Below are 17383 nucleotides of genomic sequence, written 5' to 3'. Positions count from 1 at the left end.
CCCCATTTTGCTGTTTGAACACTTGCTGTCTTAAACCCTCTAGTGTGGGTCAGGTCTGCTGTGCCACACTCAGCTCTTCCCTAGCAGGCCCCCCTGCACCCAAAAGCTCAGCAGTGTCTGCTGCCAGCTCATCTGGTGTAGGTTCTGCACAGGGAGAGGATTCCTCTTCCTCAAAAGGGGAATCTTCTGGAGAGGGAGGGATAGTGGGCAAGGATGTACCCTTTCTACACCTACCTTTTGGGTGCACTCGGTCCAATGTTCCAGGACCCAAGCTTCCCTGTCCTTTTTGCTTCTGGGCCTGAGCCCTTGTCAAAGCAAAGATATGCCCTAGAATGCCCAGCATTGCAGAATGAGCCTCCAACTCTACTTCAGCCAAAGCTGATGTCTCCAAATCATTGCCTAGTAAGCAGTCTACAGGTAATTCAGTGGCTACCACAACTTTCTTTGGACCAGTAACCCCCTCCCAGTTGAGATTCACAACAGCCATGGGGTGGCTAAGAGTGTTGTTATGAGCATCAGTCATTTGGTACTGCTGACCAAGTAGGTGCTTATCAGGGTGAACCAGTTTCTCAATCACCATAGTGACACTGGCTCCTGTCTCCCTGTAGGCCTCAACCTCAACACCATTTATTAGGGGAAGTTGCTTGTACTTACCCATATTAAGGGGACAAGCAACCAAGGTGGCAAAGTCAATACCACCATCAGAGACTAAAGTAGCCTCTGTGGTCTCCCTAAAAAGACCAACCCCAACTACATTACCAGTGGTGAGCCCAGCTACACCCTTTGATTAGCTATTTGTAGTAGACTTCCTACCACCACTGCTATAACTAGGGGCACTAGAGGACGCAGTTGGGATTGTAGGAGTGGGAGCCTTGGTGTTTTTCTTTGGGCAGGTGGAATCACTTGCCCAATGGCCTTTACTTTTACATAAATAACACCATCGCTTCTTTTGATTGTTGGAAGAGGACTTGGACCCACCACCCCTAGAGGATTTTTGTGGGCCGGATGAAGATTCAGAATGTTTTTTATCTTTGTCCACGCACTTGTCAGAAGACTTACCATCCTTCTTCTTGCCATCCTTGCGACCATCTATATGAACTTTGCTGTTCACTCTTGTTCTGACCCATTTGTCTGCCTCCTTTTCCAATTCTTGGGCAGAGGTCAGATCTGAGTCTACCAAGTACTGATGCAACAAGTCAGACACACAATGATTCAAAATATGCTCTCTCAGGATTAGATTATACAGGCTTTCATAGTCAGTCACCTTACTGCCATGTAACCATCTTTCCAAGGCCTTCACTGAACAGTCTACAAAGTCTGTCTAGTCTTGAGAGGACTCTTTTCTGGTATCTCTGAACGTTATCCTGTATTGTTCAGTGGTTAAGCCAAATCCATCTAAGAGTGCATCCTTCAAAACTTTGTAATTATTAGCATCACTTTCTCTGACAGTAAGGAGCCTACCCCTACCCTTACCAGTGAAAGATAGCCACAAGATAGCAGCCCATAGCCTTTGAGAGACCAACTGTACCATACAGGCCCTCTCAAGGGCAGCAAACCACTTATTAATGTCATCCCCCTCCTTGTAAGGGAGGACTATCTTATGCAGGTTCCTGGAATCTTGTTCTCTTGCAGGATTACTTTCAAGGACATTGCTGCTGCCACCATGGGGAACTGACCCCAACCTCTGCCTCTCCCTCTCTACATCTAGAGATTCCCTGTCTCAGGCCAGCTGCTACTGTCTCAGCTTCAGTCTGGCCTCTTCCAACCTCAGCTTTCTGAGTTCCCTATCTTCAGGGTGGGAGGCTTGGGAATTCTGAGACACAGAGGAAATGTGAGAATTGGCAGAAGTGGACCTGTCTCTAACTGGCTGGACTCTAGTTACCTGGTCTTTTGGAGTGGAAGGTGCCCTACTAGTGACTGTGGTACTTTCCTACAGCCTGTGTTAAACTTGTAGACCTGAAAAGGAGGCTACGTTCATGGAATGATATTGTTTTTGCCACCTGGGATGTCACTGCTTTGAAAACGTATTACTTCTAATATTTGTTTAAAACTTGAAAGCTTGTATTAGGGTGGCAACTTCACTCTGTCATTCTAGGCACTATTTCTAGTCCTGAGCTTGTCACACAGACATAATGCTTATCAGATATGTTAGTTAGGTCATTGGACACTATGAATTAAGCCACAAAGAGGAGAGTAGGTTGGGACCTGACATGGTACAACTTTGGTGATCTGAGATACTCCTATATTTGAGGTAGTTAATATAATTATTTTTCTACTTTTAAATCTGGTACTTTCAGCTTTACTTTTCACAGTGTGAACTTTGAAATGTGGGTATCTCAGATTAAACAATAAAGCAAGAATGGTACTTTATGCATTGTACCAAGCAAATGTCACTCAGTGTTAAACATGAGGCATGTTAATGTCTAACATAAGCAGACTGCAAGCAAAGAAATGTCTTGCATATGCATACTGAAAGCATGGCAGCTACGCTCCCTGCAAGTGCCTTGTTAGTGTGCATAGCGGGCAGCCTAACACACGTTGATGCTGCACATTTTACTTGCAGCAGCAGAACCCTTTCAAAGAATCAGATCCGAGCCGTTGGCGGTGGAACTGGCAAGAAGTGTCCTGCTGCCTAAATATAAATGCTGGTCTAGGCTACCCACAGTCACTGGCACAAATTAGGAACTGCTAACAGAATTCAGCATCTCAATAGCATATAAAAGCTGTTGCCACATGAGGGGAGAGAAATAGTTGGGCTGAACACTGTGAGTAGTGTCCAAGCAGTATGGGACAAGAGCAGCCAGGCAATCATCTTAGTGCTGACAAAAAACCCTTATTATTTTATGACTTACTTTGATGCTGTTTACAAAATATTTTTTTTACTGCATCATGGCTTTTTTGTACTTTTGTCAGCACTCAAGTTCAAGCCTGATACTAAGATGGTCGGCTGGCAGAAATGGAAAGGACCAGTCTGAATGCCATCTTAATGAAGGGCTGAGGCTCTAGCATTGCCATAATTGTTAAGAAAATCTGATTCAGTGACACAAAAGTATTAATTTTTGAACATCGTGAAAGACATTAAATATAGAATGTGCTATGACTGACCTTACTTTTCAGATGTAAAATCTATTCTACAGGCATAACAATGGAGGCAGAAGGATACACCAAAACAGACTGAAAGATGATGCCCGGTTACGTACCTGTATTCTTTATTACTCCAAGTCCTACTCTTCGCCACCACAATCCTTACGTAGATGAGCTTTAGCTGCTTTGCCAGAACAGTCACCAAGAAAAAAAATAGGTTTCCCATCCCTCACTGATGGCTTACTTTCCCATCCTGCATCCTGCTATAAAAGGGAAACCACACCCACCTGACATCCTGTCTTCAGAACAGTGAAAATATGACATAACTTTAGAAACAAAGTGAGGGCTCAGATGGAGAATTACTTTGTCTGGGAAGAATCTCAGAAACGATTCTGAAGCTGACAAAGACCTCAATTCTCCCACAGTTCTGGCTGAGAAAATACCAACTATAACTTACCTTATTTGTCAAAAATGTTAGATCCACCCAATCTAATGGCTCAAAAAGGGGTTCCTGCAAGGACTTGAGAACTAACGGAAAATCCCAGGATGGCGTAAGATCATTAAATATATAGTTTTTTTTCAAGGACGAAAGACACCAACCTAGACACCAAAGAAGCAACTTCTTCAAAATCTAGATCCCTGAATACTCTTACACCTGCCCATTGTGCCAAGAAAGTTAAAATGGCCGAACTCAACTCAAACCGTTCTGTTAGAAATGGGGTCTTTGGTTGGCAGTCAGGTTACCCCCTCTCCAAGCAAGGACCATCACTCTAGTCAGGGTAAAAGAGAATCACCCCTGCTTACCCCTTGGTAGTTTGGCACAAGCAGTAGGTTTAACTTCGGAGTGCTAGGTGTAAACACACACAGTAATTCAATGAAAACACTACAAAATGGCACAGCACATGTTTAGAAAAATAGGCAATATTTATCTAAACAAAACAAGACCAAAACAACAAAAATCCACAATACACAAGTCAAGTTATCAATTAAAAAGCAAACAAATTCTTCATGTTGTTTTAATCACACATTAACACTGATAGCGTGAAAATGTACCTTGGGTACGTCAAAAATAACCTGCTTCTCTTTTTATGGGGTTTCTGGGTAGCAGGGTTATGCAGAAGGATTCTGGAGGCATTGAAAAGAATTCTATCTGATATCCTTCTTGGACTACCTGTAAAAAACATCTGTCCTGCATCGTCTTTTCCCACATCTGAAGAATGATTTTTATTGGCATAGTCAGGACTTAGATGGCGGTTTACTCTGACCCAAACCATCACTTTGCTGCACGCGGGATGTGTCAAAGGTGGGGACGCCCAGGCCATGTTCTCTACACGAAAGGGCTAACTAGCCGTTTGGAAATGAACCACTGTTCCAAATGCCTGATGCCTCTGGTATACTTTCCCCTCGCAAATTGTTTACCTGAGACAAGTAATATGTTATGCTCTGGGGATCTCTTTATCATATTTTCCAACTGATCACTGAAAAGCGTCGTTCCCTCATAAGGAATCTTCATTAATAAGTTCTCATAACCTCATTCACAGCTGGCAGCATGCAGCTATCGAATACTCTGCGTCCGATGCTGCTGCCAAGAGAGAATCATAAGAAACTTCAGAAAGGAATCTAACCTGCTGTTTCATTATCCCAGACACGACACCCACATAACCTCCATGATCCAACTTTTCTGCCAGACCCTGACAATCCTTTAATCAGAGACTTCGCTGTGTAACTGGGCTGCTGCTTGATTGGTGAGACTAGAGTCTAAATACAATCTTTTCTGAGCTTAGTCTATTCATTTGACAACAGGGTTCGAAGGCGTGGCATCCTCCTAATTATAACTCCCCAGGAAGAGAGCTCTGCCATTAGCAAATCCAGTCGGACTATAGAAGGCTATCTCTCTACAACCCCTGTCATGAATATTTTTAGAAGAGAAAGAGAGGAAAAGTCTATCCACTTCCTTCCATTTAGGCTCCATCACCTTCTTAACTGAGTTATGGAGCGGTAAATATGCGTTTTCCTTTTTATAATATTGGGAAAAAAGTCCTCTGACTCTTCCATTAAGGGAGCATCCAGAATGGCCATCTTGAGCCTTGAATGATTTAGGACTTCAGTTCAGATCCATAACAAAACCTCCCCTTGAACTCTTCAGTATCAGGATCGTCAGGATCCGGAGGACTAATCTATGGCATTTTAGGGAAATGCAGAGACTCGCTGCTGCCCCATAAATCATAATCTGTAAATAAGACATTGTGGGGACTGCCAGAGCAGCTTCTTCCAACTAAACAGCATCTTCCTCCAAATTGTGCCTTTACTCAGCACACTTCTTAGGTTCCGTCTTAACTATGATGAGTGTAAACACACACTAACTGCCCTTAAATAGAGGAAATAGGCGACACTCTAATCAATGGCTTCTCCTGAAACAAAATTTCAACTTGCCCAGACCCCATAAACTAACGAGACTCCCACCACAAGACTCACACTCAGCATACTTCTTTCGTAACCCAGTAACAAACAACAACAAGAAGCATTTCCAATGCAATAGGTCTCGCACATTTCGAACACATTGTCATCTTTTGACAACAGCGCTCACAACCAAAAATAAAAGAGTGGAAACTGAGAAAATACGACTTAACTAAATAAAATAAAGTTAGCTTAAAAAACTTTGCAATTTTGTTTGTCCTGCTGGTCACGTTTTTGCCAGTCACAAGCCTTCTGTTTGTGGGGCACTGGAAGTTAGAACAAAATAGTATTTTGATCACATTGGGAGCAGCGGATGGGCACCAATTAAGTTGAAATCAATCCTGCTTGATCCCTCCTCCACACAGAGGAATAAATGATACCAGACATGCCTTGACAAATTACGAGGCTGCCATGCCAATCAACAAATGGCGAGCTACAGGCGGGCTCCAAGCCCTTTACTGAGCACAACAGTCTCTTGCAGGCTCGACCCGAAAAATCTGCTTCATTATATACGACCATGTAAGCGCGCCATTGTTGCTTGTAGAGTAGGGCTGGACTCGTTCTAATGTTTCACCAGCCACTCGTCCTAGGGCTGGCCTTACACACACACCCATCCAACACAGGTGTCACCAGTCAGGTGACCCTGCCAATAAAAAGGGCCGGGCGCATTTGCCAGGCACTGGCCAGTTACCAGAACCCAGCAACCATGTGTCCGTGTCACCTTATTGCAGCATGAGGGCCTAGGGCCCCCAACACTACATTGCTGAGCAATGCCTCCCACTTGCAACAGGAGTAGAAGGCTGTTGCAAGTCAGCGCGGTTGCCCACGGTCCCCTCGGTGGCTTTCCTACAGCAGAAGATCTTACGTAATGATTTGCTGCACCACCGGGCCTGCTTTTGCAGGACCTCACCTACGAGGCTAGAGTACGGGGCTGTGTGTGCTGAGTAAAAGGAGCTGATGGCTAAACGAAGCTTACCCAAAGAGCACTATTTGTTTCTATTTTCTATTTAAAAGGGTCTTAAAACTAAAAGGTAGACCAGTATGAGTCACTTCATTGAGATTTTTTAACAGGGGAATGAGCTAAAAACTGTGGCACATAAATCGATAAATCAGAAGGTTGCTAATTACAAAACAAATACATATTTATTTTAAGCAACATTATGATGTAAAGGATTACATGAATCCCACGCATTAAAAAACGTTTTACGATTTCACTCGCAAAAGCAATCAATAATTAGTTACCATTTAATTTAGTGTTGCATTGCTTTCGGGACTGGCCAGAAATTGCTCCTTGCAACGTTACATTCGGCAGTGCTCCACTTGCACTATCTTTCATGAAACAAACAAATCTAAAACAAAAATACATGATTTCAATATTCATAAAGCAAATATAAAAGACATAAACAGAAAAGTAAGGAGTACATTCTTTTATTGTTTGCACGTTTTACACACCAATGAGTGAAACAAAAGTCTGCGAGCAAAGACTAACGTGATATTTGTCTACATCTTTAACTACTCTTGAATCTTAAATTTTACGAACCTGGCTGGGAGCTGTGCTTTTGTTCCGCTGAAACTCGTGGTTATAGCTTTTGAACATTGCTTTATATCTGAATGGCGAAATTCTGGTTTTAGCCAGTAGCACCTTAGACTCTTTAAATTAGGGCAAAGATACACCACACGCATTAGCCATTCTTTCGTATAATTACAAAGTCTACAGTTCTGAAGAGAAGAACGTTTTAGGTGCTTGAGTTTATACTCTTTTAAAGGGATTAGTTCACATCTCAGTCACATAAGGTTTTTTTCATAAGCTAGGGTCAAAGGTCCTTCTAGGGTCAAGGCTTTCCCCAAGTCTTGATAGAAAGCTATGCACAGGTCCGAACATGCCTTTAGTGCTAACTCCTGCTGACCTTCTGTACCTGATTTTCTTTTTGCTTTTTTGGCAATGATTTTGTTACACCATTTTGGTGGCACGTTTTGCTAAAGAAGACTCTGTGTGCCCAACAGGTCAAGTGAGTTCTTCAGGTAGGAGTCCCATTGGAGTTTTTTCAATGTCCCAGGATGCTTGTTTTCCAGTCCAGGGAGGACCTGGCCTCGCAGTTCGGGTTGGGCTGTTCCATGGGGAGCAGGGTCAAGGCTGATTTGCATATGCTGGGTCCAAACTGGAATGGTATGATGAGCAAATAACAATGGATCAAACACAGATCTGTGACTAGGGGGTGAATGTTTGACAATGTTCAGCATTCCGTCCATCATCTTTTTGCATTGCATTTTGACCATAAGTGGGAAGGGAATGCCCTGATGTGGGTTCCATGTTTTCAAGCTTGGCTGAGGTGATGTTATACCCTAAAACTAGTCCCAGGATGCTTGTTTTTCAGCCCAGGAAAGACCTGGTTTGGCAGTTCTAGCTGGACTGTTCCCATGAGGAGCAGGGACAAAGCTGATTTGCATATGGCTGGGTCTAAACTGGAATGGCAGGGGCGTGGCCAAGATGGCGGCCTGAGCGGACGCGTATAAGCAAGCTCTGCCACCCTGTCCTTTTCAGCAGCGTAGCGACCCCGGGCCACCACCAACAAGGGTGCCCCTGAGAAGTGGGGAGTGCCAGGAAGGCGCAGGTGCCCGAAGGAGAGACCGGGCAGGCGCTCGAGGGCTCGGGAGGGCCGCCGGATGGGAGCCTCTCTGGGCCGAACCGCGCTCGCAGTCGGCGGGCGCAGAGGCCGGCGGTGCTGGCCGCGCAGAGCGGCCTAGCGGACGGCAGCGTATCGAGGAGCCTGCTGGGGCTCAGCAAGGCACGACGCCGAGCAGGTGACAACGGTAGCTGTCGGCCGCATAGGTACGGACCGAGGGGGCCGTGATCCCGGGGAGTGACCCGTGGCTTTGACCTAGTGGGGCCGGTGGGGGCCGTCTGATGGCCAGGGGGCAGCAGAGGGGCCCCCGGTGAGGTGTGGAGGCAGCAGGGGGGTTTGCCTGGTCCCCCCCTGGGCCCCGTGGTGCGTGGGCCCTCAGATCAGCGGGACATCCGGCCCGCGGTGACGCAGGCCGGGACGGGCCTAGGCGCATGCTGCTCGGCGGAGCTGGGCCTTGGTAGAGCCATATAATAGATAGTGCCCACCACTTCGGCCCTGGTGGAGGGGAGAAAGGGAACAGACGATCTCTCCGTATGCTGATGGCGAGAGAAGGCTGCCCCAGTGGGAGGTGCTGATCTTGCGAGACCTAGATTGAGGAACAGCGGGGTGGACAGTGCCTGGTGCCGGGCTCATCATTGAGTCGGCGGATGAGCTGAATTCTGATGGCGTCCTCTAAGCCTAAAAGGGATCAGTCAGTGAGGGAGATGTTGACAAGATCTCACCCAGCGCAGAGCAGGTCGGCTGAGGGGCCTGCTTTGACGAAGGGGCCTGAAGACCGGGGTGAGGCGGAGGACGATGATGGGGCCCCGGTTACGAAGGGCTTTCTCACCTCCTTGTTTGACTCGCTCAAGAGGGACCTGCAGGAGCTTTGGAGAGAGATCTCCCAGGAGATGAGGGAGCTACGGGCGGACATTACGTCGCTGGGAGAAAGGGTGGCGAATGTCGAGGACAGTGAGATCTCCCGGGGGTAAGAAGTGGAACAATTGCAACAGGAGCTAATATGTCTTCGGGAGCAACAGGAACTCCTGCAGATCGTGGCAGAGTACTTAGAAAACCGATCTAGGTGGCATAACATACGCATCAGGGGAACGCCGACTGGGGCGTAAGGGGAGGATATTAGAGGGTTCATTACAGCACTGTTCCACTCCATTCTGGGCCCAGAAGTTATGCAATAGATCGCCCTGGATCGGGTTCACAGAGCGGGTTGGCCGGGAGGAACCAGAGTTCGCCCTCCTGACATCCTAGCGTGTGTGCATAACTACATGACTAAAGAAAGCATTCTGCAGAGAATGTGAAATCTCTCTCAGATCCAGTTCAGAGGGCACACGCTTTAGCTATTTCAGGACCTCTCGCTGAGGACTTTGCAGAGGTGAAGGGAATTTAACCCCATTATGGAGAACCTACGGGCAAATTCTATGGCTTATTCCTGGGGCCACCACTTCCGCCTTGTGTTTCGCTGGGAGGACCAGTTGCATCAGGTGAAATCACTGCAGGAGGCGCACAGGATCCTACATATGGAGGAGACGGAGCATGGTGTTGGCCCGCATGAGGCTGCTGCTGAGGGCCGCCCACGTTGGCGACGGAAGGAGAGGAAGAGGAAGCAACCGAGGTCGTCCTCGATTGAACAAGCGCTGGAGAGACAATCTGTACTGAGCAGTCTAGCTGCTGGGATCAGTGCCTAAGCAGAGGGCATCCGAGTACCGCTACAATGGTCTGGGGTCGTTACAGAATAAGTTGTGAGACTGCTTGAGATGGGCCTGGGTGGTGCGTTCGTTGGCTACCAAGTGACGACCTTGTGATTTGATGCCGACCCCTGTCTGGACACCGGCCTCTTTTGGGATGTATGAAGGAGGACTTGTGTCTTTTATGCAGCTGTTGTGCCCTGTGGTTTTGTGTTGTTGTGCTTCCCCTGAAATGTCCATGTGCTCTGATATCGATCACTGTCACTATTGTGTGTGGGCCGCCCCTGGGCCTTCCTTGTCTCCTGCTCGTGGGTGGGGGTCTCTGCCTAGATTGTGTGACCTGCTTAGTTCCGCATGTCCCTTAAAAATTTAAGCCTATATGTCCGGGGGCCCAATAGTCCAGCTAAGAGGTTGGCGATCCTTTCTACCCTCGAGAGGTCTGGGAGCCATATCTGCCTTTTGCAGGAGATGCACTTATTGCTAAAGGATGCATACCGTATGCACTTGAAGTAGTTTCCCCTGCAGTTTTGGTCCTCTGCTCCCACGAAGCACGCTGGGGTGGCGATATTAATATCGATGGCCTTTCCTGGGGAGGTAGTCGCCAAGATACATGAGATCAAGGGTAGGTTCTTGGCCATTAGGGTGCGTGTTGGGGCATTCCTCTTTACTATTGCCACTATATATGCTCCTAACGCGCAGCAAGAAATCTTCATGAGGCAGGCCATTTCCCCAATGCTCACTACACTGGACAGGGCCATTTTGGTAGGGGGGGACTTCAATCTGGTCATGGGCAATGAGCTGGATCGTTCTGGGCATCGATATGGGCAGACGGGGCATTGACTCCGGCGGGGCGACAGTGGTTGGCTGATTGTGACCTGAAGGACGTCTGGAGGAGGGTGCATCCGATGCTCCGGGATTACACATTCTATTCGGCCTCCTCCAAGACGTATACCAGTATAGACTTCTTCTTGGCTTCCTTGGAGTTCACTTCCCGAATCAGGGAGAATGCCATCGAGCCTCGGGCTCTGACAGATCATGCCCCCATTACGTTGGTGGCCTGTCTTGATGTGGGACAAGTGGGGACTCCGAGCTGGCGATTTAGGGATACTATACTGCAGAGCCGGGTGACAGAGGAGACGTTGCGACGCGCGATCATGGACTACTTTAGACATAATGATGATGGGAGAACTAGTTTGGAGATAATGTGGGAGGCACTGAAAGCAGTAGTCCGTGGAGAGGTGATATCGCTTTCGGCCAATGAAAATAAAGCTAGGAGGGAGCAGAGGGCGGTGTTAGAGCAAAAAGTAGCGGCGCTAGAGCGCTCCCCTCAGCATACCGGCGCGCCTGGAGTGTGGAGGGAGTTGGAGAAGGAGCGTCAGCAGCTGAAACGGCTGGATTGGGACACAGCAGAGTATGCAGTAGTTCGACTTAAACACAAATATTATATAGGGAGCAACCGATGTGGGAAATCCTTGCCCACCAGCTGAGGGCGCAGCGCTCGGCCACAGCTATTAAGATGGTGCGCTCCCCTTCTAAGGGTCACGTACGAATGGACGATCAAATGGCGGAGGTGTTTGCTGATTATTATAAAGAGCAGTATTGCTGCAGATATGGGGAATGAAGCGGACCCTGCTGCCTTTCTTGCAGACTGTCATATTGTTCCACTCTGTGAGCGAGATGCGTCCTCCCTGGATCAGCCCATTAGATTGGAGGAGGTTATTTCGGCAATTTCACGTCTGAAAGTTGGGAAGTCGCCTGGCCCGGATGGCTTCACCGCGCTTTTTTATAAAACTTTTTGCCCGGAGTTGGCTCCGTTCCTGGCGTGGCTTTTTAACTCCTTCCTGGTGTCCGGGACTCTCACGCCCAGCCTGTTGGAGGCCACCATTACGGTCATTCGCAAGCCAGGGAAGGACCAGGAAGAATCTGGTTCATATCGGCCTATTTCGCTTCTGAATATAGATGCCCAGTTGTTTACCAGCATCTTGGCGCATCGCCTTAATCCCTACATTCCTGGACGTATAGACCCGGCTCAGGCGGGCTTTATACCCCACTGACAGTGCAGGGACAATACGAAACGGCTCTTACATTTAATTGATAAAACTAGCAGATCTCGTAGAGAGGCGCTCCTCCTCTCCATTGACGCAGAGAAGGCGTTTCAGGTACTAGAGCGCTTTGGGCTGGGTCCAGTGTTTAGGGCCTGGATTCAGTGCATCTATCGTGCACCTAAGGCTGCTGTCCGAGTCAATGGGACTCTGTCATTGCCGTTTCTGATAGGTCGGGGGACTCGACCGGGGTGTCCGCTCTCCCCTCTGTTGTTTGCGCTTTATATGGAGCCTCTCGCTCAGCGCCTGCGCGATAGCCCTCATGTCTCTGGTATCAAATTTGGGGGTGACCATCACCTCCTCAGTTTGTATGCAGATGATGTGATTCTCACCTTGGCAGAGTCCATGGTCTCATTGCCGGCCCTCGTGGAAGCCCTTAGCGTGTTTAGAAGGGTCTCTGGGTTTAAGGTGAATATGCAGAAGCCACAAGTGCTAAGCTTGTCAACCCTCCCGGAACATGAGGAGAGTCTGAGGGCTCACTACCCCTTTATTTGGTCAGCGTAGCAAGTACCTTAACTGGGTATTGAATTGGCAACCTCGGTTGCGAGGGCGTCTAGCCTGAACTATTCCTCACTATCCCAGGAGATTTTACGGGACCTAGGGAAATGGGGGAAACAGAAGCTCTCCTGGTTTGGCAGGGTCTCCGCGGTGAAGATGACAGTATTGCCGCGCATACTTTATGTGTTTCAAGCACTCCCTCTGTCTCCGCCGCCCCACATGATAGCGACTCTACATTCAGCGATCCTGAGATTTATATGGGATGGGAAACTGGTGCAGATTCCGTGGAGCGCCCTGTACCGTCCCAGAGGGGAGGGGGGACTGGCGGTCTGCTGAGGTATTTCCAGGTCGCTCAGCTGAGCTTTCTGCTGGAGAGGAGCCGCCCGCTCACTGAAAAGCACTGGTGATTCATGGACTAGGCGGTGGCTGGGTCCCACATTTGGAAGGAGCCCTGGCTTCGGCATAGGCACAGGGCTCCGGCACTTTATTCTTCCCTGATCACGGGCGCGACGCTTCGGGTATGGGATGTGGTGGCGAAGAAGCTTGGCCTGATGACATTCCCGTCTCCTATGTCACCGATTTGTGCGAATCGCGACTTTGCGCCCGGTCTGCAGGTGGAGAATTTTTGCCATTGGTATGACGGGGCTGCAAAAGAGGTGGGGAGCTTATTTGATGCGGACGGAGTAATCTCTTTTGACCAGATGAGAGAGACATATGGGCTGACGGATGCAGATAGGCTGATGTATTATCAGGTACGGCACTGGGCCCTTTTGCCGGCGAATAGGCCCTTGATAGACAGACCGCTTACTCTGTTTGAGAAATGGCTACGGATAAAGAAAGACGATAAGGGGGTGATATCAGAATTGTATAGACTTTTGCAGGAGGTGGAGCGGCCGCCTAAATCCAAGGGGCAGAGGAGATGGGAGATGGAGCTGGGGAGGGAGCTGACAGAGGAAGAATGGGACAGTATACATCATAGAACGCATCACACGGCATACAATACCGAAGGGACAGAGAAGGCATATAAGTTGGCTTCCTATTGGTACTATATCACAGCAAGGGTGAATGCATGGGACCCCTCTAAGTCGGGTCTTTTCTGGAGGGGGTGCGGCAACACGGGTACACTTGTACTTTGGCATTGCCCCAAGTTACAGAGAAGGATATCCTGGATGACATCTATAAGGTATTCCAGACAGAGATTCCTAGATTGCCGTTATATGTTATATTGGGCTTACCCAACCCTCTCACTTTCCCTCTTCGCTCGCTGAGAGGGCGGCAGATGGCCCTGACCCTTAATGCTGCACTCCAGACGATCTTAGCCGTCTGGGGCTCGGACAGGCTGCTGACGTATACTTCTTGGCTGCAGAAGATGTGGTTCATCCTGGCAATGGAGAAACTGACACTGGCTTCCAGGCAGAGGGTGGGAGACATTTGTACACTATGGAGACTGTTCCTCCAGATTTTGTCCACTGAATTTAATGAGCTGACTTGCCTGGCATATTTAAAGGTCCTGGGGCTGATCCGAGACATTTGATAGCGTGGTTTGGCCAGTGGAGTGTAGAGAGGGTCGGGGCAGAGGTTTGAAAGGAGGCTGGGACAGGAGGTGAGGGGGTGGGGGAGCGGCAACCGGAGTGCTGGCGCCGGGAAGCACGGTTATGCATTTGTGTTGTGTCTGTTCTTGTTTTTAGCTCTGCTGTGAACCGGATTGTCATACCATCTATGCCACGACTATAGTCCCTAGGGGAGGGCAGATGGGTGGAGGGAGTATATCTTCCTATGTCAATGACGCTGCTCTGCTGGGCCGCCCTCAAACATGCGTGGCAAGGGACGCTGTGATATGTTGATAGCCAAATGAGTTGGATGTTGATACAGAGCTCTGTAATTGGTTTTTGTATGTTAAATACCAATAAACAGATTTGATCCATAAACTGGAATGGCGTGGCAAGTAAAATAAGAATGGATTAAACCCAGATTTGTGACTGGGGCTGAATGTTTGACAATGTTCAGCACTCTGTCCATCATCTTTTTGTGCTGCATTTTCACCCTAAGACCCATATTTATAATTTTTTAGACCCGCATTTGCGTTATTTTTTATGCAAAAGCGGTGCAAACTTACAAAATACAGTTACGTTTGTTGTAAGTGTGCGCTGATTTTGCTTCAAAAAATGACGCAGATGCAGCGCTAAAAAAGTATAAATATGGGTCTAAGTGAAAAAGATATGCCCTGATGTAGGTCCTGTGCTCGTAACACTACTGGTTTCAAGCTAGCCTGGCTGAGGAGGGGGTGATACCGTGAAACCGGTCCCAGGATGCTGGTTTTCCAGTCCAGGGAGGACCTGGCCTGGAAGTTTGGGCTGGACTGTTCCCATGGGGAGCATGGTCAAGGCTGATTAACATATGTCTAGGTCCAAACTGGAATGGGGTGGTGAGCAAAATAACCATGGATTAAACACAGATCTGTGACTGGAGGTGAATGTTTAAAAATGTTCATCATTTCGTCCATCATCTTTTTGTGTTGTATTTTTACCCTAGGTGGGAAGGGTATGCCCAGACTTGGCTCCTGTGCTAGCAACACCACTGATTTCAAGCTAGCCTGGCTGATAAGGGGTGATACCCCAAAACCGGTCCCAGGATCCTTGTTTTCCAGTGTAGTAACGACCTGGCCCAGCAGTTTGGGCTGGACTGTTCCATGGGGAGCAGGGTCAATGCCGATTTGCATATGGCTCTGTCCAAACTGGATTGGCATGGCAAGCATAATAACAGTGGATTAAACCCAGACCTGTGACTGGGAGTGAATTTTTGACAATGTTCACCATTCCGTCCATCGTCTTTCTGTGTGACATAGATTAAACCCCAAGAGCCAGATGTAGGGAAATATTTTGTGCTTGCAAACCATACAGTTCACAAAGTCACACAGTTAGCCAATGGGAAATGTTTTTTAGCAGTGTACTAATGCCATTTTGTAAGTCAGAAATGCACTTTCGACTTGTAAAGTGGGTTTAACGACCTTTACAGAATCTCTATTGAGAGAGGTTGTAAAAGTAGCATTCCTTCCTAATTGTGATTCAGCGTGGTATGATGTGTTAATGTTTTGTGACTGCAATTGCAGTATCAAACCATTGACAAGTTACCAACAGTTAAAAGGAGGTGATGAATGAATCACAAAGGGGAAGAGGTCGCCTGGGGACCCTTTTCTCTTTGGGAACCCTGTCAGACAACCTCCTTGGAAACAGGCAATTGTCCAGAAGATTACTGCCTGCTGCTACCGATGTCTTTCTAAATGTCTTTTTTAAGCAGATCCTGTTCCCTTAAAGAACATGTGTTGCTTTAAAAAAAAATGGATCATAATCTGCTCCTGCTTACAGACCATCAACGTTGTGTTTGTCACTGTTTGCAGGCAGTTGCAAATAGTTACCTGTTTCAATAATATTCATTAGGCAGGTCGGCCTGTAATCACCTGTGACTGAACATTTTGCGGCATGACATACAAAATGAGACTGGTAGTTAAAATTCAGTTCACAGTCTGCAACCACTTTTTGTGGACTCTCTTTTCATATATCTGATGCATATGTGACGCATATGGCATAGCTTCAATATATGTTTCTTAATTGTGGAAAATACAGGCCTGAGTGCATGCTAACAAGGTTACTGTTCGTGTGTTAAATGTAATAGAGTGTGTGGTGCACGTGAAGGGCCCAGAAAGCAGGCTGGCTCAGCTAAATAAGGTAGTTAATACAATGTGTGCTTGATTGCCATGTTTTGTGAGACTCACTATAACAGGCTGGATAAGGAAAATGTTAATTCTCTGATTCTCTTTCATGAGCACAGCAGGTGAAATATAGCTACAAGAAAAGACACCCTTTAGAGTTTGTTTAGGAAGAAGTAAGAAAAGTAGAAAAATGCTTCTATGTTCTATTATATTCTGAAGAAGAATTATTCACTATCCTGTGGTATGGAACAGGAGCCAAACATGTCCTCATCCTCCTTCTAGTTCCATAGAGAACCATGTATAGGAAAGGTGTATCCGATACTAGTGCTGGAGGGAGTGGGCTCCTCAGTGCTTTATTTGTAGAAGAATAAGTGCTGGCGCCAAACCTCTGCTCAGAAGCCGGTGGCTGAAACCAGGGTGCCAAATACCAAAGCTGCATACTCCGGAATCTATCTCATTCCTGTTTAACTGACTACCAGACACCTTGTGCCCCTTTATCTCACTTGTGCAGGGTCGTGATGTCTCCTTTCGTGACTGGTTTTCTGTCTTTCTCTTCCTCCTTTTTTCCTCTTTGTGTGTTTACCATCTCTTGCTCTCAGGGAATGTCCAAAGAGGAAAAATAAGTACTGGGACATAAACATGGGTGCCAATGCCCCACACCTGCAACCACAGTCCCTAATTAAGCGCTGGGACACACACTGGGTGCAGAAAGGATGCTGAAACATAGAGATCAGGCTTCAGGTATGATGGCACAATTAGGAAATTAGGCTTGCAGTGGGGCTTTGCATGACGGCACATTGCGGTCGAGTAATATAGCTATGCTGTTAGATAGGCATAACTTTAGACTAATGGATATGGGATGTGTGATGAAATTTGATTGCGGTATGCTTAATCAAATATGTATCATTTCTGAGTTAAGCATATTATTTACAACCATTCTAAAGCACACCATTTGCAGTTGAAAAAACAAATTGCCGTTTTGGGTAAACTACCAACAGCTGTGTGAGTTATGGGATGGATCTATATCCAACCTGCAGATGAGAGATTCTATGACAGGTTATGTCGTTTTCATAACAATCTCACCTACCTAAGCATAAGTCAGCATGAAAAAAGTGAGAGACACCTGCTATTTTCATTGTCTCTGAAAAGTCCTTAGTTTTCTTTTAGGGCTCAGTGAATCTGCTGGTTGCATCTCCAATAATTTGGGGGCAATACAACGCAAACATG

The 17383-nt window shown here is 47.3% G+C and overlaps 1 protein-coding gene across 1 annotated transcript in view; it reads right to left on the bottom strand.

Moving 5' to 3' along the window:
• Window positions 1-17383, bottom strand: part of LOC138245998 (plasma kallikrein-like) — a 525156-nt gene that overhangs the window by 441443 nt on the left and 66330 nt on the right. Inside the window, exon 4 of the mRNA XM_069200127.1 lies at window positions 6784-6890. Within this exon, the coding sequence (XP_069056228.1) occupies window positions 6784-6890 (107 nt within the window). The remainder of the gene's footprint in view (window positions 1-6783; window positions 6891-17383) is intronic.

This window comes from Pleurodeles waltl, chromosome 1_2 (assembly GCF_031143425.1).
Source record: "Pleurodeles waltl isolate 20211129_DDA chromosome 1_2, aPleWal1.hap1.20221129, whole genome shotgun sequence".
Lineage (NCBI taxonomy): Eukaryota > Metazoa > Chordata > Amphibia > Caudata > Salamandridae > Pleurodeles > Pleurodeles waltl.
The sequence above is the reverse complement of the archived record's forward strand: the minus strand, read 5'-3'. Positions and strand labels throughout refer to the sequence as shown.